This window comes from Microcaecilia unicolor, chromosome 8 (genome assembly GCF_901765095.1).
Source record: "Microcaecilia unicolor chromosome 8, aMicUni1.1, whole genome shotgun sequence".
Classification (NCBI taxonomy): Eukaryota; Metazoa; Chordata; class Amphibia; order Gymnophiona; family Siphonopidae; genus Microcaecilia; species Microcaecilia unicolor.
In genome coordinates this window covers 30,572,527-30,594,149 of record NC_044038.1, presented here as the reverse complement: position 1 = coordinate 30,594,149, position 21,623 = coordinate 30,572,527, and the positions used below count along the sequence as shown (strand labels likewise).

Here is a 21,623-nt window from a genome sequence, read left to right as displayed (position 1 = left end):
ATTGGTATTGATTATTATACAGTCTTTTCAGGTTTCTCTTCTGTCATTTGTTTTGGCTTTTTGGAATTTCTGATAACAGGTCAAGCAGCAGGTATTCACTTTAGCGGTAGCGTTTACATCACATCTGTCTTCACTACATCTGCCTGTATTTTTCACTTTGGGCTTTTCCAATAAGTACACATACAACAAACGTTATTTATGAATATTTTACTTAAGTTTAGTACTCAGCACAATTCACATTTTCCACATATAAATAAACAATATTTATTCCTATTTCACTTTTTAAGTTTAGTCATCAGCATGGTTCACTTTGGCAAAAGCACACTATTTTTCAATCTTCAGTGGGTCCCTGGTACTTAAATAAGGTTTTTCACAAAGATATATGTACACTCATTCACCACTGGGATACATTTTTCAATAACTTACATGTTTCTATTCATGTGTTTAAAGTCAACTCTTGATGAAGGGTGTATAGCCAAAACCTGCCTTTTTTGAGTGTCTGGGACTGTGTTATTGAACATGTGTTTTGAGCAAGACTGTATATTCGGCAATCAATAAAACATCTTTTTTTTTTTACCACATCAGATCATCTTGGTGGTTTATCCCTCTCACCTTAGTTCACTTGCACTGGTATGTGGAAGCCTTGGTTTTCACCTTTTTTTGGACTCTAACTACTAGGCTTTCCAGGCATTTACCAATTCTACTTTCAGAAGAGGATTTCTACCTTTTCTGGATACACATATTTCCCACAATATTGACATACACCAGAAAATCCTGTACTGGCCATTCTGACTGATCCATTCATCTTTTTCCGATTCATTAATCCAATAAACGTCAGGAATATGCATAACTTGAAAACCTAATTCTACATTTTCCAAACACCTGACAGAATATTTGCTATTACTATGATAACAGTGACCAAGTATTAATACTACAAATATCCCTCAGATATATATTTTTATTAATCAGCAAGTTTTATTGTACATTTTCATATTTAAACCACATTCAGAACCAACATATGATGTACTACCTGAACTGTTGCAACCGAAGCTTCAATCTGGTTGAGTGCATGCAGTTTCTTTTTCATATTGGCTAAAATAGCAGAACGCAGTGGAGGAGCAACAGACAAAGTTTGTGGTCTGCCGATCAGGAGATCTTCATGTTGCCACTTGTTTAGGAGCAAAAAATAAACAAGTTAAAAATTTCATTTCATGTGTTGCTCTCTCAAGGATATACTCTTATTAAGAAAATGAATTATGAAGATGTGAAAGTCAATTTGTAAGACATTTGAAAGGTTTACAAGTGAAGTCTATCAGAAGCTGGATTCTCTCTTTGATCTTTTTAAAAGTTATCAACCCAACATTTCAAAGTTAATCACAAAAAAATTTATTTTCTGAAAGAAAAACCACAGCCTGAATTCAACATCTCTAGGAAATTCTAGATTTTTTGTTATTTTTATTTTACAATATATTTTCAGGCATAACATCCTGACAGAAAGTGAAATATTCCATAATATAAAAGGAAAAACACACATATTATATCCATAATATTTCAAAATTCACTCAAGTCCATCAGCAAGGGGATCCAAAACTTAAACCAGAGGAATCTAAAAAGAAATCATTAATACAAAAAGGAAAATAGCTATCCGCGCAGGACTAGGTGATTAAATTACTGCCGTTGTCGTCTTAGAAGCGATTAGTTTGGAGAGTTGAAGCAGATCGGTAAAGGTATATTTTACATTATCAAGCTTAATAATACACTTGCAGGGGTACCTCAGATAAAAAGGTCCCCCCTGCTTGAGTAACAGCTGTTTTCATCATGAGAAATCGTTTCCTTTTCTGCTGAGTTTCTCTGGAGAAGTCAGGAAACAGTGAAAAATCTAGATTTTAATGGATTAAGGGCACCTGGTCTTACCTGAAACATAGCAATGTGCAATTGCACACGCTGAAGGCTTGTCTTGCATGACGCTATATTAGTTTCCAGCCTGCGCACCAAGTCATGTTTCTTCCAGGCAGTGTCATATGAACTGGCCAATACTGTAGCCCGGTTCATAACCAACTGTGAAAACCTGCCAATTTGGATATTGTGTTCAACTGCTTTCTTACAGAGGTCATCCACAGAAACTTTGCTTTCAGCACCAAAGTCCTTAGCCTCCACTTGGGCAATAACATCCACGCCCAAAGCACTGATGAAACTGCAGAGAGTCAGCCCCAAGGCTTGTGTTGGGAGGCCTATCAACAGCTGGCGAACAAAGTCAGCTGTATATGATTTTATTGGTTTAGACATCTGGTCTTCACTAAAACAAGAATTTCTATACATGGTTTTCACATTGACTAACTGCACAGGTCCATTTACTGTACTTTGGTCTTCAACAGACGTTATTCCTTAAAAAAAAAAAATTGTGAAAATTTCAAAGTAAATTTACATCATCTAACGTCATACATAGCATTACAGACTTGTTCAATTATTTCAAAACTGTTATCACCATCATCTAACAAGAGCTGGCAAGGTGTGTTATGCTGCACAAAAAGAAAAATTACTTCTTCTCCAAAGAGCTTATATAATTCAATTTAACGTGTGTATTAGAGGAAATTTAAGAAGAAAACCTGCCACCACATATTCTACAATTCTGAATAGTAATAGTCCACAGAAAGTAAAGCAGTGCATATTGCATAATAGTTTTAAGAAATAAGGAGCAATTAGATCTTACCTACTAATTGGCTTAGTAGATGTACCCAAAGTTTCTCTCAGCTATTTAGCCCTTTGGGTGGTAACTTATACAACACTTCACTGTAGAAGCATCTGTTGATTCCCTATGTGAACCATTAGCAGCAACAGAGAAGTAATCCAAAAATATTTATGACTCCTGAAACAGGTGCTTTATGCTGAAACTTTTTTGTGTCGAGTCTTTTTACAGTTTGGAGCTTCTGTAAACATTTGATCCTTAGTGGAGGAGTAGCCTAGTGGTTAGTGCAGTGGACTTTGATCATGGGGAACTGGGTTCGATTCCCACTGCAGCTCCTTGTGACTCTGGACAAGTCACTTAACCCTCCATTGCCCCAGGTACAAAATAAGTACCTGTATATATGTAAACCGCATTGAATGTAGTTGCAAAATACCACAGAAAAGTAGTATATCAAGTCCCATTTACCTTTCCCTTCCCTTTATGGACATAAATGGAAGACTATTTGTCTGCCCCTACTTTGTTTTCCTTTGAGGTTTGAGAACTACTGCCTTAGAGAAAGTTATCATACAGTGGTGACACCTAGTGGGCAGATCTATAGTCCAGGACTTCCAGGAGGCAGTTTGTATCTGATCTAACCTAATATAAAGGGGCAGACTTCCACAATATTAGAGGAGAGGATTGTCATTACAACAAATGAAGGAGAAATTATACCTTACTTGTTAAATTTTCTTTCCTTTCTGGTGCTCAGACTTGAGTATACAAATAAGATAATGTACATTGTACTCTGTTTACTTTAAAAGCATTTCTGTTGCTGATTGAGGGGAGGGGACTGTGTTAGTGGGTGAAAGGGGGATTATTTTATAAAATTACTGAATGATGGCAGTCTATTTTCTTATGCAACTTTACACATTTTATTATTCAATTTTTATGTTTGCTATGGTTATGCCTTGTCATCAATAAAAATCACTGCTATAAGTGTGTGGTTCAATTTCATTGCTACTTGTTTTTTTATTTTTATTTTTATAAATATTTTTATTGATGTATGAAGTCAGTCAAAATACAACTTATAGCTCAAACGTAACAGAACCTTTATGTGAAGATAAAGAACATTTATGAACCATCACTGGTTAACCTCTGATCTAACTGATCTCCATAACAGTTTGTTTATAACCCCCTTTCTCATTGCTACTTGTATAAATGTTTGCCTTGTTTTTGAACCAAATTCATAATTTTGGTTGTACAGTGCTTATTATGGCCATAAGTTTGGGAAATTTAATGCAAAGCTATTAGATGGTCAGCGGCTTACAAAGACTACATAACTGTCTTTGATCTTCCTAAAAGTATAATTCTGCTTATATCTTAGCTCTCAGGAAAGTTTATTCCATAGGGTAGGAACTGTGGAGCGGGAAGCTGTAGATCTAATTCTAGCATGCTGTACAGCACTCAAGGACAGGGGAATAGTCAAAAACCCATTTTGATTAGGCCTTATGTGATAATTGGTGGACAGCAGGAAAACCTGTCTCTCAGGTACAAAGGTCATTTAAAATGTTAAAATCAATTTCTTAAATTTTACCTGGCTAACATTGGTAAGTCAATGGAGTTTTTAGAACATGGATGACTCTTTCACTACGTCATTTATGAAAAAATAAAAGTAAGCCCAATCTATGTATGAATTATAGTACAGTGCATTCAAATGATTTGCTCAATTTTATGGCAGGAAGAACAAAAAGTGGGTTCAAGGATGCCCTCCGTCTTAACTATTAGGCTACACTGCAAATCTAACACCAACTTAAAAGACTAACTCACAGAATGAGTAAGTCACAGTGTTGTGTTTAACATACTACGTTAAACCAAGTCCATCGTTTATACATAGAACAATTGTTTTACCTGACAGCGTTCTGGAAAAGGTTCCACATAGTCTAAAGAATTCCTTAATGGTCTGAAGTCTTTTCAAGAAGAAAATTTCCTCCAGCACTTGTCGATGGTTATCATCATCAAAGAAATTGACCTGTGTACTTCGAGCTTCCCTGATTATGTCAATCTTGCGCCAAGACATGGGTACTTCCATCTTGTTTAACTGTATGACAAAAAAAAAGAAAAAAGAAAATGAATCCAATATGCCATGTTGGAAGTGTTATGTTGAACCTTTTAGCTATAAACATTACCTTTTCAACTAACAAGCCAAAGGCAGTGTCTACTTGGGCAAACATTCCATCAAATGCCACCAACAACATCTGGCCTGCGGTCATTTTTGGTGTTTCATCGACAGAGCCATTTCTTGGCTGAATTAATTCACCATATTGTGCATGTAAAATTCTAGGAAATGAAAAAAAAATGGTTTATCTTAAACTTTTCTCCCCATAAAAGCATCAATCAGTTTAGATTATTTATCACCACCATGCAAGCTGAGATAGCTAGAGATTTTTTGGCTGCTTCAGTATAGATTACAATAGTAAATTAAACAGAGATAGTAAAAGACAGTCAAAAGTAAACTACATATGAAAAAGTAATTCCTATATTATTATTTTTTAATGTTTTCTGAGGTTCTATTCCAACCACCCTACTTTATTCATTTCCTATTAACCAAATTACATGCAGTAGAGGCTAACTCACCTTGCTACATCGATGTAATGGGCATGTGTCTCTTCTTCTAGACCCATTGCTGCATTTCTTAAGTAAGCCTGAAGGGACTCGACAAGTGTTTGCAAAGGAACTCCATCAGCTGTCTGCTCAATAAGGCTGTCCAATTCATGAAGCATACTTTCTAAAGTATACTCTCCTTTCATTAAGCATCGAAGAGCCTCAGGGAAAATGATTTGACGGAAGTTTGAGTTCAATTCCTGTGGCAAACACCCACCACCCACAAACCAAAACAAATAAATAAATAAATGGACTGCAAAATAGCTGTGTTTATTCAAAGCAAGGTCAGTACATCTTATTTTGTTTCATTTTACTTTTGTTAGCAGACAAGAACCACTTGGGCAACCCAATCAAACTGCCTCATCAGAGACACTATTGAATTTCCAGTCATCTCCCACTGTTGCACTCACAACTCTTCTTCATATTTGCCCTGCTTATGGTGTCTTACAGATGCACTTCAACTGAACAGATGTTGACTATGTTTACTAAGCAATTGTGATCTTTTGGGAATGAACAAAGTTCTTTGACAAGACAGGTTAATTAATTCTCTACTTCAGAGACTTAAAAAAAAATATATATATACTATCAAAATTTTAATTTAATGAATATAGAACAGATCTTTTAAGAAAAAAGTACTGCACAGCTTTTTTACCAAATGTGAAGAGGCATTTTTGATATGACACCTAAATCCAACTTTGGACATTTTGCTGAAAATGGTCAAAAATCAAGTGGCAAACATGGCCATTCTTGAACCCGTTTTGAAAATGGCCTTCTCTTACGTATTTAGACATTTTCTGCTCAGTGCATTTTTCTTTTGTAACCAATAATAATTTTTTAAAAAGGCCAAAAACTAGTCAATGGGACATATTGGGGGGGGGGGGGGGGGGGGGGGGGAGCATTCTTAGTAGACTGGCCACACAGAAATCCCAGCAGAAGGTCCCAGGTAAACATCTCACTGTTACTCCCCAAAACATACTGTACCCAACTGTACACCACTACAATACGGTGTCACATATATGTGGGTATAGTAGGTTTTTGGTGAGTTTTGGAGGGTTCACATTTTCCACCACAAGTGTAACAGAGTGGGATTTAGACCTGGGTCCCCTTCTCTACAGTACATTGCACTGACCACTAGGCTACATCAGGGACCTGCTTGCTGCTCTAATAGGACTGGCCATAACATCTGATGCTGTCAGAGGCTGGTAAGTACTTTTTCTTTCACATCTTTGGGGGTGGGGGGGTGAGAGGGGGGGTCATACCTTAATCTCTCCAGTGGTCATTTGGTCATTTAGGGCACCTTTTTACTTGTGTGATTGAAACAGGTCTAGACCAAAACATCCAACTTTTAGCCCTGGACGTTTTTGCTTTGTTCCATTATGGCAGAAAAAAGTCCAAGTTGTGGGAACGTTAAAATCCTGCCCCTGACATGCGCCCCCTTGTGATGATGATACCCAGCTATATCTGTCCACACCAGACATCGCCGCAGAGACCCAGGCCAAGGTATCAGCCTGCCTATCCGACATTGCTGCCTGGATGTCCAACCGCCACCTGAAACTGAACATGTCCAAGACCGAGCTCATCGTCTTTCCACCAAAACCCACTTCTCCTCTTCCTCCACTTTCTATCTCAGTTGATAACACCCTCATCCTCCCCGTCTCATCTGCCCGCAACCTCGGAGTCACCTTTGACTCCTCCCTCTCCTTCTCTGCGCATATCCAGCAGATTGCCAAGACCTGCCGCTTCTTCCTCTTTAACATCAGCAAAATTCGCCCTTTCCTCTCTGAACACACCACCCGAAATCTCGTCCATGCTCTCATTACCTCTCGCCTTGACTACTGCAACTTGCTCCTCACCGGCCTCCCACTTAGCCATCTATCCCCCCTTCAATCTGTTCAGAACTCTGCTGCACGTCTCATATTCCGCCAGAACCGATATACTCATATCACCCCTCTCCTCAGGTCACTTCACTGGCTTCCAATCAGATACCGCATTCAATTTAAGCTTCTCCTTCTTACCTACAAATGCATTCAGTCTGCTGCCCCTCACTACCTCTCTACCCTCATCTCCCCTTATGTTCCCGCCCGTAACCTCCGTTCACAGGACAAATCCCTCCTCTCTGTACCCTTCTCCAACACCGCCAACTCCAGGCTCCGCTCATTCTGCCTCGCCTCACCCTATGCTTGGAACAACCTTCCTGAGCCCTTACGCCAAGCCCCCTCCCTGCCCATTTTCAAGTCTTTGCTTAAAACCCACCTCTTCAATGCTGTATTCGGCACCTCTTACCGTTCAGTAAATCCAGACTGCCCCAATTTGACCGCCCCTATCGGACTGTCCGTTCACTTGTCTCTTAGATTGTAAGCTCCTTGAGCAGGGACCGTACCTCTATGTTAAATTGTACAGCGCTGCGTAACCCTAGTAGCGCTTTAGAAATGTTAAGTAGTAGTAGTAGACCAAAACATCCAACTTTTAGCCCTGGACGTTTTTGCTTTGTTCCATTATGGCAGAAAGAAGTCCAAGTTGTGGGAACGTCAAAATCCTGCCCCTGACACGCGCCCCCATGTGATTTCGCCCCTTGCGATTTAAGAAGTTTTGCAAGAAAAACGCTCATCTACCGCTTTGTGCGGCTTTTTGGATGTTTTTCTGTTTCAAAAATGAGCCCCTTGATGTCCTTACTTACTTGAATTTTGCTTACACTTTTTTTTTTTTTTAGTAGTGGCTCAAGGTAAGTTACATTTATTTATTGCATTTGTATCCCACATTTTCCCACCTCTTTGCAGGCTCAATGTGGCTTACAATGTGTCGTTATTAGTAGATAGTAGATTAGGAGATAGCAGTTAGTGTTGCATAGATAGTAGCATGATCGAAAATTAGACAAGTAAATATAAGTAGTGTACCTGAATGTATTAACTAAGCATGAAAAATGGCTGGATGGTTTGTGGTCTTCTTTTCTTCTAGGCCACTGATCATCAGTTAAATACCAAATTAAGTATTCTCAACTGATGATTGAAGATATGACAAGAAAAAGGAAGGAGGGGACAGAGTCTGAGTGTCAGTATGTTTTCTCATCTACTAAACTGAAGTGGAGGAGTTGCTTGGTGATTAGCACAGCAGGCCAAGAACTAGGGAAGCCAGGCTTAAAATTTCACAGATATTCCTTGTGACCATGGCCAACTTACTTCACCTTCCCTTGCCACAGGTACAACTTGTATTTTAAGCAGTGGCGTAGCAAGGCCGGGGCGGTGGGGGCGTTCCGTCCCAGGTGTCAACGGGTGGGGGGAGTGCATCCGTCCACCCCCCCGACACGGTCCCCACCTGTCTACGAGCTCTATCCATCTGCAGCGCTGCTGTAAAAATCGCTTCGTCGGCACTTCCCTCACTCACTCTGTCCCGCCCTCTGACGTAACTTCCTATTTCCTCAAGGGCTGGACAGAGTGAGTGAGGGAAGGGCCGACGAAGCGATTTTTACAGCAGCGCTGCAGATGGATGGAGCTCGTGGACAGGTGGGGACCGTGTCGGGGTGGCGCTATGCCGGTGGGGGGGGGGGGGGGGGTGCAGCAGCGATCCGCCCCCGCTACGCCACTGATTTTAAGTCCACTTAAACAGGGAAATATAACTTTTCTATCTGCTTGTAACTCGCTTTGAGCTTGAATCAGAAGAGGCAAGTAATTACATTCCATATCCCAATTTTAAACTACAGTAAAGGATGTCCACTTCATGCTAAGGAGAAATTAGGTCTTACCTGATAATTTTCTTTCCATTAGTCCTTCCCACTATTCCAGAACCTGTGGCATAATTGTGTCCATCAGCCAGCAGGTAGACAGAGAAAAATAAAAAACAGATGACATCTTTCTTGGCATCCAGTCCAGCTCCTCAGTATTTACTTAGACAAGCAGTAAAGAAACTCAGAACAAACGTAACAACCTTAAACAACCTACCTTAACACTAACCAGATGAGCAAACATATGTGGATCTCATCTCTGTAGAGAACAAGAGATATGCAGGAAGCACCATGCATGGTGAGTGTCGCTATTTCACCCATTACTTCGCACCAAGTAACCATCTCAGAAACCTCGGGCAAGCCTCTGAAATAGTGGGAAGGACTCAAGGAAAGAAAGTTATCAGGTAAGACCTAATTTCTCCTTCCATTATGCAACTTCCCACTATTCCAAAACATGTGGGATTTTCAAAAACAATCCCTAGAGTGGGTGGCATCTTGGCGCCACCTCCCTGAGGGCCGGAGCCCCCAAATCGGCTTCTGAGCACGCAACAATGTCCACCCTATAGTATTTGGCAAAGGTATGCAGCACAAACCATGTTGCCTCCTTGCAAGTATCCACTGGAGACAATAAGTTCATTTCTGCTTAGGATTTTGCTGTACACCTTGTAGAATAAGCTGGCAAGGCCTAAGAATAACCTTTTTATCTCAGCCGAGCCCTTTAAATGGCCAAGCCATAAGACCAAAAAGGCACAGCTCTTCCATGAGTACCAGACCTTGCTTCATTAGTCTGTGTACCTGCAGAAGACGGAGAGGATCCCCATCCAGCAGTCGAATCAGATCCATGTACCATGGAATATGTGAACAATCTGGGGCAATGAGAATTACTTAACCTCTGTACAATGTGATCCTTTTTAACATGTGGTCTACCGTTGGCCAAAGAGGGAAGACATACAGTAGATGTGTCTCTGGCCAGGGCTGCAGTAGGGCATCGATCTGAATTGAGCCTGGTTCTTTCCAACGGCTGAAGAGCTTGGGCACTTTTGCATTCCTTTTTGTTGCCAGCAAGTCCAGAAGCTGAGAACCCCATCTGTCCACTATCAGCTGAAAACCCTGGCTGGATAGTTCCCACTCTCCCGGGTCCAAGAATGCCTGCTGAGAAAATCTGCTTCCATATTTAAGGACCCAGCGAAGTGTGCTGCCAACAAGCTGAGATGATTTTTCTCATGAGGAAGGCCACCTCCACAGCCGGTCCCAACTTGCTTGTTGATATAAGCCACTGCCGTCACGTTGTTGGAGAACACTCAGATCGGGGCCTCTGCCACAAAGGAAGCAAAGTCATGTAAGGCATTTCACACTACCCTGAGTTCCAGGCAATTTACTGACCATCAAGACTCCCATCCTGTCCAGTTGCCCTGTGCCAGACGTAACTTGTAATGAACTCTCCAACCTGACTTGCTGCCGTCCCATCACCGCCTTCCCTTTATGTTATCAGAAAGGAAGCTTTGACAGACAAATTTCTGGGCATCAACCACCATTGCATACTTTGGCAACCAGCATCCAAGGAAGCATCCATCACCTCTCGGTTAGACTATTGCAACTTGCTTCTCACAGGTCTCCCACTTAGCCGTCTCTCTCCTCTTCAATCTGTTCAAAATTCTGCTGCACGACTAATATTCCACCAGTGTCGTTATGCTCCTATTAGCCCTCTCCTCAAGTCACTTCACTGGCTTCCTATCCGTTTCTGCATACAGTTCAAACTCCTCTTATTGACCTATAAGTGCATTCACTCTGCAGCTCCTCAGTACCTTTCCACTCTCATCTCTCCCTACATTCCTCTCTGGGAACTCCGTTCACTGGGTAACAGACCACTTCAAAGATTTGTTTCAGTAAACTTTCTAGCTTCCTAACCTGAGGTCTTTTAGGGCAATGCCCCCTTCCACCAGCAAGGTGGTCTTAGTCACTGCCGTAAGAAGGGAATCCACTTGGGAAGCTGCATTTTATCTTTCACCTCCAAAACTCTTCCCATTCTCAACCCTGTGTCCTGAGACCCACTCTGCTAAATCAGATCCTTAATGTTTGGATGCATCAGGAAGTCTTTAGGAGGACCTCTAACCTCTCCCATGTTCGACAAAGATGGCTTTCCTGATGCCGAAGTTGAAGGTTCCTCAATGGAAAGTACCGCCAGTGCCTCAGAAACCACCTCAGTACTTTCGGATCATTCCTTTCCATAGGAAGGAGCTCTCTCTTCTGTAATGGCTCCTTCAACGAAGGCTCCTCGGAACAGGCCAAGGCCACATCAGATAAGGAGGGAGAAGCAGAGATATCCTCATTTGCTCACTCCTGGAGGTCAAAACGAGATCTCTTAGGAGCCGGAGGGGCAGCAGGGCGAGAAACTGAAGCACCTTGCGGTAACTCCGACTGTCCCTGCTTCAGCAAATAAGCCTGGTGTAAGAGCAATTTAAACTCTGGAGAAAACAAAGATCCCAATGCAGCTGAATGCTCTCTTGGGCCCTGAGGCTGTAAAATAGCAGTTGTGTTCTACATGTGATCAGCCAGAGGCTGTTCATCACTGTTAGTCATCTCAGACAAAATGGTGTCTATTCCCGCGCCCTCCTGCATCAAACTGCACACCAGCTCTGCTGGAGAGCCTAAGTCCCCAGCATATTTGGATGCTGCGCCAAATCCAAAGACATGCTGCCGCCAACCTTTTCCTCTGCATCACGAAGGATTCTTAGCTTGCACGCAAACTGCAACACCCCAACGTTTGCCAGCAGGTTCCACAGCGGGAACACAGCTTAACTGCCTCCACAGGAGTCACCATTCACCCCGACTTTCAAAGGTGCAGCACAATGTGGTCCTAAGTGGTGTCAGGATCCTGCCCCTGCTCCAAGTGGAACTTACAGCCCCCCCAAGCGGTTCAGAGTCAAACTAGTTGGACTTACCACTGCCATAAGTTCACAGTCTCCACAAGTCCTACCCCAAATGAGAAAGGATCAGGACTGATAGTCTGTTCTGTGCTCTCCAGCAAACCTTTTTTTTTTTTTTTTTTTAAGTTTGTTGTGCTGGAAAAGGAGAGCTCCACAGGAAACAGCAGAGAGGTGAAGGGAAGGAAGAAGTAAATTAGCAGGGCACCAGAGACGGGAATCTGAAGACTTCCAGATAGGACTCTACAGACTCAAGCCACCTAAAAAACTCAACTGGAGACCAGCTGACCAACTGGAACAGGAATAAATCACTCAGAACTAGAGGCTGAAAAGTGTGTCCATCCACCTGCTGGACATAGAAAGTACTGAGGAGCTGGACTGGATGCCAAGAGATGTCTCTCAGCTCAATTTTTAGTTCTCTACCTCCAACTGCTGGTTGATGGACAAAACTAACCCACAGGTTCCGGAATAGTGGGAAGCTATGTAATAGAAATCTGAGTTCTGAAGTAAGAAAGCGCTTCTGCTTGATGGAATGCAAACATTCAAATCATATCTGCATGCAGTCATAACTGAATCAAAATTGAAAGATACAAGACTAAAGGCTCTGACAGCTAAGGAATTTCTATACCTGAAGGGACATGTATACTCCATTAGCTAAATGTACAGCTTCAGATGCTTCTCCTGGATTTGGAATATCCAGATCTTGTGGCACAAGTTGACACTGCTTCAGTAACTGCACCAGGCATGTAACATTCCCGCTCATACTGCAAAGCTCTTCTAAGAACCAGGCACCATCTCTTGATGTCAAATCCACTAACTGCTCTCCAGCACTGGAGGCAGCACCTTCCATCATAAGATTACGTCTAAACAAAAGATCATCATAGAACATGATTTAGTTTAGCTTTCATAAACTAGAGAAAGTGCGTTTTAAAAATAAACAGCTTCAGATTTGTTGACCTATTTCACTCACTGAATGCAACAGTATGTTAAGATTAATATTTTCAAGGTTCTATATTTACAAGGCTTTACTAGAATAGAAAATGGGAGTCATTTGGATAATAGCATATTTCCTGATTACCAGCTATAAAAATGCTATCTTAAGTTACATCTGAAGACTTAATTGAAACTAATATACTACCCTTCCCAAATTGTATTCTTCGTAGTAGACGACACTCTTGGTCAGGCCTGATTCCAGGAACAAAATTCTCTGCCACTACAATATTAATGCCCCAGTAAAATGAACATGATCTAAAAGGAATAAAAGAAGACCCCTCCCATGCCTTTTTTTTAAAATTCAGAAACAGTACAACTCACCTTGTCAGGGTGCACAGCGCAGAGATTATAACACTCGCTAGACTCAGTGATCCTTCCTCTCCATTTTCGAGGAGGAAAACTTTAATACAGCGCTCAATTTCTTTTAGCTGTTCCTCACAAACTGGCACCGTTACTGCCTCTTGTTTCAGGCGTTCCATTTGTCTGACAAGCCTGCTGTTGATATCTGCTGCATAATGCTGTAGAGTCACTTCAGTGGCAGTTATAAATTGGCACACAGCTGGTGGGGGCTGGGGAGCATATTGTATTTCATACCTGTACAACACCCACAAGATTGAAAACTCATCACACTTGCAACTAGAAAATTTATTCTGTTCACCTATGTAGCTACATAAATCAGGGGTCTACCTTCATCTACCTTCCAATTAATGACCTTTTGCAATTTTCCAGAGCTCACTGTAAAAACAAGGGACAGAATTCATAGCGAATAGTTTTATCTAGAGTTATCCCCATTGCCAATTGTTCACAAGTTTTTTTTGTTTTTACATGCAATGGGTAGAATGAACCCAAATTGGGGGGGGGGGGGGGGGGGGGGGGGAGAGTCACTTTTGGTGAAATGAATTAGCCAAAGAAAGTGGTGGATAACATCTTCCAATCTAGATCAGTTTCTCATCAATCATTTGCCCAAGTCTGAGCTATTGAGAGGATGATGCTTTGTCAATCAACAAGCAGTTAACAGAGTAGGAAATGCTGCACTGCCCCACTATTTTTTTTTTTTTTTGGGGGGGAGGGGGGGGGTGCAAAAGATCTGATGATGATATTAAAAATAAAAAAGTAGGATAATCTCTTTCCAACCCGATGGAATGTTATGGAGAAAATTTATACACAGGGCTCTAACAGACTGTCAGTTATATACCAAAGTGGTTGGAAAGATTATCAGTTCAGTCTTATCAGAACCTATTTACTAAACCTGCAAGAAACGCATCTGTGATATCTGATAGCTTACTTTCTGTAAAGGTCTTGGCAGTTCTCCATTTTCATATTACTGATAAGCTCTTCCATCCAGGATTTCCATTGTTCTATCCTGTGTTTCTGAAACACAGTTTTTGGGTACTGCAGTGCCACAGTTGCATAGCTGTGCAAGTGTTCAAGGCAGCCTCGTAAGATAGAACGTCTCTGCTGGAGCAGAGCACCCATTTCTCCTTCGTACTGTTCACACTGGCTGATCAGATGTGCCTGGCCTGCGTTCTGCAGAAATGCTGTAGCTGGTACATAGCTGGGAGGACCTACAGAGTCAGGAAAGTTAGCACTGTGTTCAGAACAACAAAAATACTTTCACAAAGCTAGCTCATTAGTTGATAAACTGAACAAAATGTTCATAATGTACACTAACAGCTTAGTTAGTGGTTTTCAATTACCTGCACATTCAAATGCAAATACTACCTTTTTTGCCTAATCCTTAGACCCTGTTAGAAATTACACTACTACTAAATTCTATTACTAAAAGGGGGGCATGTTTAAACTGTCCACACTGATGAAAAATCAGAGAACATCCAAGGGCTTTATACCAATTCTCACATCTACGCCTCTTTTTTCAGGTACTTTTTATTCCTTCTCACCCAATGGAATGTTAGAAAAAACACATTATACATACGGACTAAACAAAATAAAAATCTGAGGCAAACCAGCTCTCTGAAAACTGAATGAAGAGGCCCAAATTTGACGTGGGGTATAAACAGGGGAAAAAGAACAGAAACATCTTAATGACTAGAAAACTTATTACACTTTGTTTCATTTTCTTTCCAACTCAATGAAAAGTTGAAAATCCAATCAGTGTTTGTAATTTTTCTCCTCGACCTAAACAAATCCCCAGGAATGCTTCTCTATATAGTTAACTATGGGGCTTATTTTAAAAGTATGCACTGATCAACAGCCAATCACAATTCCAAAGGGTTGTGTAAATTAAATCTTAAACAATAGAGAAGCGTGAAAAACCCTCAGAAACCAAGGTATGTTACCAAGGTCTGACCAGCATGACATTTATATCTATATAAGATTTTTTGTCCGTGGCCTAGTCCCTTTCATAGGGTTGTTCTTTTCCACTTTCTCATAATCAAATAATGCCCATGCGCATCAACAAAACATTTCTGAGTACATACGCTTTTTTTCAAACCAAGCCAAAGCTAGAGCATAAAATAACTCAGCTTATAGATGGCTCAATGACTCCAATTCAACCGCATATATTTTTTCAACGTTTCACCCTCTTCAGGGCTTGTTCAGAAACCGCCAGTTTGAACATAATGGGGGTATAGCTTTCTTGCTAATAAAGCTTCACTTCGGAAATGGCAGCTGCCATTTCCGAATTGAAGCTCTAGCTTTGGCTTCGTTTGAAAAAAAGCGTATATACTCAGAAATGTTTTGTTGATGTGCATGGGCATTATTTGATTATGAGAAAGTGGAAAAGAACAACCCTATGAAAGAGACTAGGCCACGGACAAAAAAATCTTATATAGATATAAATGTCATGCTGGTCAGACCTTGGTAACATACCTTGGTTTCTGAGGGTTTTTCACGCTTCTCTATTGTTTAAGATTTAATTTACACAACACTTTGGGATTGTGATTGGCTGTTGATCAGTTTGCATAGTATTAGATTGCCTCACTGGGATTAGCAGCCCATACTGTGTTTAGACGCTTATTTTAAAAGCCTTATGCACATGGGAGGGGAAGGGATTTGATATATTGCCTTTCTGTGGTCACAATCAAAGAGGTTTACATATTATATACAGGTACTTATTTTGTCCCTGGGGCAATGGAGTGTTAATTGACCTGCCTAGAGTCACAAGGAGCTGCAGTGGGAATCGAACCCAGTTCCTCAGGACACTGCACTAGCCATTAGAATACTCCTCCACATGTGCATAAGAAAGGAGATGTCTTTTTTTTTAACCCACCCAAATGACATGTACTCCCATTTCTGAAGAGGGATACTGGTCTATATCCATAAACTTCAACACTGGGATACTATACACATCTAAAAGAGGAAAACAAATATTACTACGAAATGTTAATATCGTAAGGTAATATTACTATTAATGCAGTAAGTTCATTTTTAAAACATTTTTTTGGAATCTCATGCTGTTCTCTGATTAGACCTGCAGCAGAATGGGGCCCAACAAAATCAGGAATTAAAAAAAAATGGCAAAGAAAACCAACTATTTCCTAGCCTTCCTTAGGAGGATTTTATGACTGTTGTTGGCTAGCAGGGAAGGAAATAGTGGTAATACTCAGAAAAATAGCTACAGAAATTAAGGAAACACTGCTATTCAGTCACTGAAAATAAAACAAAAATGACCAACCACTATGTATTATGGGAGTAATTTTAAAAGCTATTCCTGAAGATAAAATAGTGTTTTACATGCAGAAATAAGCATTTACAAAAATGCCTCAGTTATAAGCAGGTACTAGTATGCACCAGCTTCTCAGCACATACTTTTACATGGAATGATCACAGCCATGCACAGGGTAGAATTTGGTATTATGCATGTATACTATTAAAATAAACATAGATGTACATAAAATTTGTTGGCATTTGCATGAGCTTCAGAGCAGGTGTCTTGCACAGCTGCACGTACTGGCTTCAATAGAAGCTACAGTTCCAGTGGAATCTGCACCTTTAGCCACTCTCTCACAAGCTCTCTCTCTGCTGGTAAATTTCCAACTTTTCAAGTACAAATTCTTCCACCAGCCACGGTATGCATTAGTATCAACTACCAATGCTTCCAGCCTTGGACTGGGTGCTCACCTACAGCATGTCTAGACACAAGGAACCTGTTCTTGCAAGGAATGACTTCTACATCTAAATAATCTACAACAGAGTGATATACTACACACTCATGGTCTACAACTACCACATGAGCAATACAGTGCTTCCTGTCTAGACTGACAATCAGGCGGCCATGGTTTACATAAAATGTGGAACAGGTCCTTCAATGAGTAGAGTGCGAAGGGCTCGCCAGACAACCTTTGGATTGAGTGCCCTTCTGTGAACAAAGCCATGAGTGGCATCCCAGCGTTACTCCTTACATAATACATAGCAGATGAAGAAGCACGAGAGATCTGGTCAGGTAAGTGGGGAAAAAAAATGGACTGAGGAGGGGGAGGAGCAGATGACTGCAGAGGGAGGCTGCCATATGCTCAGAAAGCCTGTCATGCTGATGTACACAAATTTCCTTTATAGAAGATGTATAACTTATGCATATATCTGCTACAGAAGTTAGGTGGACACATGCATACTCTTAATTATCTAAGTCACCATGAACTATATAAAAAGATGCTAGAATACAGGGATAAAAATTATTATTTTTTTTAAACTGTAGAATCTCTATCAACTAGCCAAGTAAAAGCAGCATCCAAAATGATGAGAGTAAACAGACTGTAGCAATCAGAGCCAGTTTGATTGTACCTAAGTCCATGGGGCTGCTTATCTCCTGAAGCAGGCCTGCAAGCTGTGTTGCCTCTAAATTATTAAAGGCAGCTTGGTACTGTGTGATCCACTGTTCAAATTCATTAAGCTTTACTTGAATTGCTTCTTTAACTGCTCTTTGCTGGGACTGCAGTTGGGTATGCTCTGAAAATCTGAAATAAAGAAACGAAACTGAAGTATAAATCTATTAAACTACAATATAATGCATACAACAAAGTTTATTTAACAAATAAACAGGGTAAAGACCCACATTAATTTCGTTTACGTTGTCAATAGATAGCTGGCACAAAAAAATATTTTCTGAATTAAAATTGTGTTTATCCCTATATGATTAATACCACTGTCTCTAAGGAAGTTTCATATTCATGTGAATTTCTGTGACCTTGCTGCATAAACAGCATATTAAACATTGATGTCTGAGTTTAGCCCTTTCCCCTTTGATACAGATTTGCAGGTGGTGCTATATTATTTTTAGACTACTTGAGAACCAAAACACTAACAATCATCTGGTGAGAGAAACATTTTTGGTGCGTCATGGACAATAAAAATTCCAACTTTATAACCGTCTTTTAGAAGTTGAGACTCCTAGCCAACAGCAGTCAAACAGTTTAAGTGGAGCAACTGAATACTGCTCATAAAATAGAACCATAGATGTAAGTATAGGTAGTACAGAATGAGCTAGATTTAATAAATGGCATCCAAAGTCAGGCACCGGGATGATCCTTGTTAAGCTAGCATTCCATAAAAGGTTCTCTGTATGGAATGACCTTTATGGAATACTAGTTTAGCATGCAGTTTGCTGGTGTAAATCACATCCATCTTATGGAAGGCATGCAAATGCAAAGTATTTTATAACACTGTTCCTAATTTCTGGGAGCACCCGACCTGCCCATACTCCTTCCCATAGCCACATCCCCTTCAGAATTATGTGCTATGAAATTTAAGCAAGTTATAGAATAGGGGCATAGGGCAGATCCACCTGTAACTCCTAAAACCCATCTATTCAAACAGGTTTACCCGAATGATTTGACATACCATAAGCAAACATAAGCAATCCCTCTATTTACTGGTTCAACTAATCATTAACGACGACTCAAAAAATATTTTCTACCAACCTTCTTACTCTCCATGCTCTTCTCAACTTCTCCTTTATCACCCCACCTCCTTATCTATCCCTATCCTCTCTCTCACATCTCTTCTAACCCATCTACTCCTTATTTGTCCTATCACATACCTCCTTTGTTGATTCTGATACTACAGATTGTATTCTCTTGTTACTATGTAAGCCGCATCGAGCCTGCGATGAGCGGGAAAGCGCGGGGTACAAATGTAATAAATAATTACTGGCAATTAAGTGCTTAACTCCAATTGATTGTTGGTACCCAACTGACATGCGGATTTGGGATCCACGTTCTAATTTGGGCAACCTATACAGAATTCGGGGAAATACATTTACTAAAACAAAGCTTTCTGCTATGCATCTTAAGTCTGTTCTGAGAATCTGCATTATACTGAATTCAAGCAAAAGGATGTTTCAGATGTTTGCCTAACCTATGTTGCAGGGTGTGAGACGGGTGATCAGCTCCTTCTGCTCCATCCAGGAATTCAATCTCCTCCAAAAGTTTTCCTTGTAACTTCTCGCCTTCTGTCAGTTCTTCTTGTAAGCTCAGGTACTCTTCTAAACTGCTATCCAGCTTAGGGAGGACAGCCAGCATCTCATCTCTGTTCTTGAACCAGTTTACCTGCAAGACATATTTACAAACGTTAAACAAGCCCTCTTTTGTCTTTAGCTACTGTTTTTTAAAGCGCTACACAAGCTAAGAGACTGTGATAAGTAAGAGGCTGTCCTATCCTGGGAAGCCCCTAGATGGCGCTGTTCCCCTAAAAATGTCCAGGATGTCCTGGTGAGCCACTAGAGGGTGCCAGTAGGGGAGTGCATAGATGGAGGTCGCTAGGACCAGGGAGAGTCCTGGGATGGATAGAGGTGCAGGCAGTTATGGGCTGGGTCCTGTTTAGCTATTAACCACTTTATACCCCACCTGAGGGGTGAAAGGAAAAGAAGAGAGCTGGTAGCTGAAGAAAGAGAATCCCCCTGGAAAGAACTGGCTAAACCCTATGGACTTGTGGTGGACTGTGTGCTCAAGGAAGAAAAACAGGCTGGGGTAAGAAGTCCCTAAAGCATTAGTGTTGGACTGTGTAGCCTCAGTACTTAGAGGAACTGTGTGTTCAAAGAAAGGACTTTGAGTCTAAAGAAAGAAAGGACTGGGTGTCCAAAGAAGAAGTAGGGCTGTGTGTCCCAGTACTGAGAAGCAGGCTGCAAAGCCTGGGGTTAGAAGTCCCCAAAGTACTGAGGTTAGTGCTGAGCCCAGGAATCTGTGTGGGGAGGCTCAGTGTGAAGATATGTGAATGTATAAAGTATTTAAGCTAGAAGAACTGTGCCCAGGGGCTGGAATAAAGAATTGCCTGAATATGCTGTTGGTAAGACCTGTTTAATTTTGCCTCTGGAGAACCAGGTCACCCTCAGCGTGAAAGGATAACATGCTAATCTGCATACAATTTGCATACTGAGAACCAGCTCACCATGGGTGAGAAAGGGGCCCAGGAGCTTGAGGTTGGGTTGCTCAGGATGCTAGGAAAAGATTGTTTGGAGTCCTGTTCAGAGGCCACAGGCCAGTGAGGCCTGCTGGAGAGTGGGAGCAGAAGCCTCATCTTCACAAGACTCAAACGCTTCCTATGAAACTACCACACTAAAACCTCCCCTTATTGTAGGAATTTTTTTTCTTACATTTCTATAAAAGGAAGCAGTCACCTACAAATTATGGGCTGTCTTGGGAATGCCAAGTGCTAGGATAATACAGTCAAAGGAAGTAACTTTGCAATAGGTTAAATTGCTTCTAATATGTATTTTCTCCCTGTGGCAGACTGCCAATATCACGGACCTCAGAGTTTCCATGCAGAACCTTGGGATCCTCAGAAACCGGTTTGTCTGTTTGAGACCCAAGATGGGCTGAAACATTCCTTCTTTCTTGGGCATGACAAAGTACAGAGAATAGCAACCAGGATGATCACTTATAACTACAAAATCTTTTAAAGCATCAACTGGACTGGCTTGGGAATGGCAAGGAGAGACAAAAAAAAAAAAAGTCTGAGCAAACTCGAGAGAATAACTGTAGTATATTGCTTTAAGGACAATGTTCTCTCTAATTTTGCTGGCCTCTGTGCAAATGAAAGACATTTTGTGCTCAAGTTTTCATCTTCAACTCAATGTGTGTAGTATTGCCTTAAGTGCCTGCCTCCCTCCCACCCAGAGGTACCAGAGTATAGGACCCCCCCAAAACCCCTGATCCCATCTGAGCTCCCAGCTCTGGTCTCTCGACCTCCTCTGTGAAACGGCTGACCCTGGGACATCAAGGAGCTCATTTTAAAAGCACTTAGACTTACAAAGTTCCATAGGTTACTATGGAACTTTGTAAGTCTAAATGCTTTGAAAATATGCCTCCGAATTTACTATGTGAAATAGCTCACTCTACAAGGCTTATACTTTCTGGTGTCCCTGAAACAGCCCCTAACCGACTGAATGTGCACTGCCTTAGGACCATCCTCCAGGAGGCTGGGAATCTTGGAATCTGCCAAAATCTTAACCAACTTGTCCAGGTCGTCTCTGAATAGTAAGTCCCCTGAAAAAGAAACTTACTAAGGTGACCCTTCAAATCCACATTCACTGCTCAGCTCCTTAGCTACAAAAAAACAGCCTGTGGCCGCCAGAAAGGCCGTAGATTTGGCGGATGTGACAGAACAGTGTGTTTTAAGCCTGTGATAATCCTGCAATGTATTTCTCTAGTGATATGGATCTGGAGAGACTAGTGGATCCACCTTTGGGAGACACAAGATCTCCCTCTCT

At 41.2% G+C, this 21,623-nt stretch overlaps 1 protein-coding gene across 4 annotated transcripts in view; it reads right to left on the bottom strand.

Annotated features, from left to right (window-relative positions):
* The window catches only part of SMG1 (SMG1 nonsense mediated mRNA decay associated PI3K related kinase), a 191,035-nt gene that overhangs the window by 18,330 nt on the left and 151,082 nt on the right, over nt 1-21,623 (bottom strand). For all 4 annotated transcript variants that reach the window (XM_030212828.1, XM_030212829.1, XM_030212830.1 and 1 more), the window contains 10 exons: nt 19,274-19,464; nt 17,702-17,874; nt 14,247-14,526; nt 13,283-13,555; nt 12,597-12,831; nt 5,300-5,526; nt 4,852-5,002; nt 4,574-4,763; nt 1,915-2,384; nt 1,031-1,168 (listed from right to left, as the gene is read on the bottom strand). In XM_030212828.1, coding sequence (XP_030068688.1) covers nt 1,031-1,168; nt 1,915-2,384; nt 4,574-4,763; nt 4,852-5,002; nt 5,300-5,526; nt 12,597-12,831; nt 13,283-13,555; nt 14,247-14,526; nt 17,702-17,874; nt 19,274-19,464 — 2,328 coding nt within the window. The remainder of the gene's footprint in view (nt 1-1,030; nt 1,169-1,914; nt 2,385-4,573; nt 4,764-4,851; nt 5,003-5,299; nt 5,527-12,596; nt 12,832-13,282; nt 13,556-14,246; nt 14,527-17,701; nt 17,875-19,273; nt 19,465-21,623) is intronic.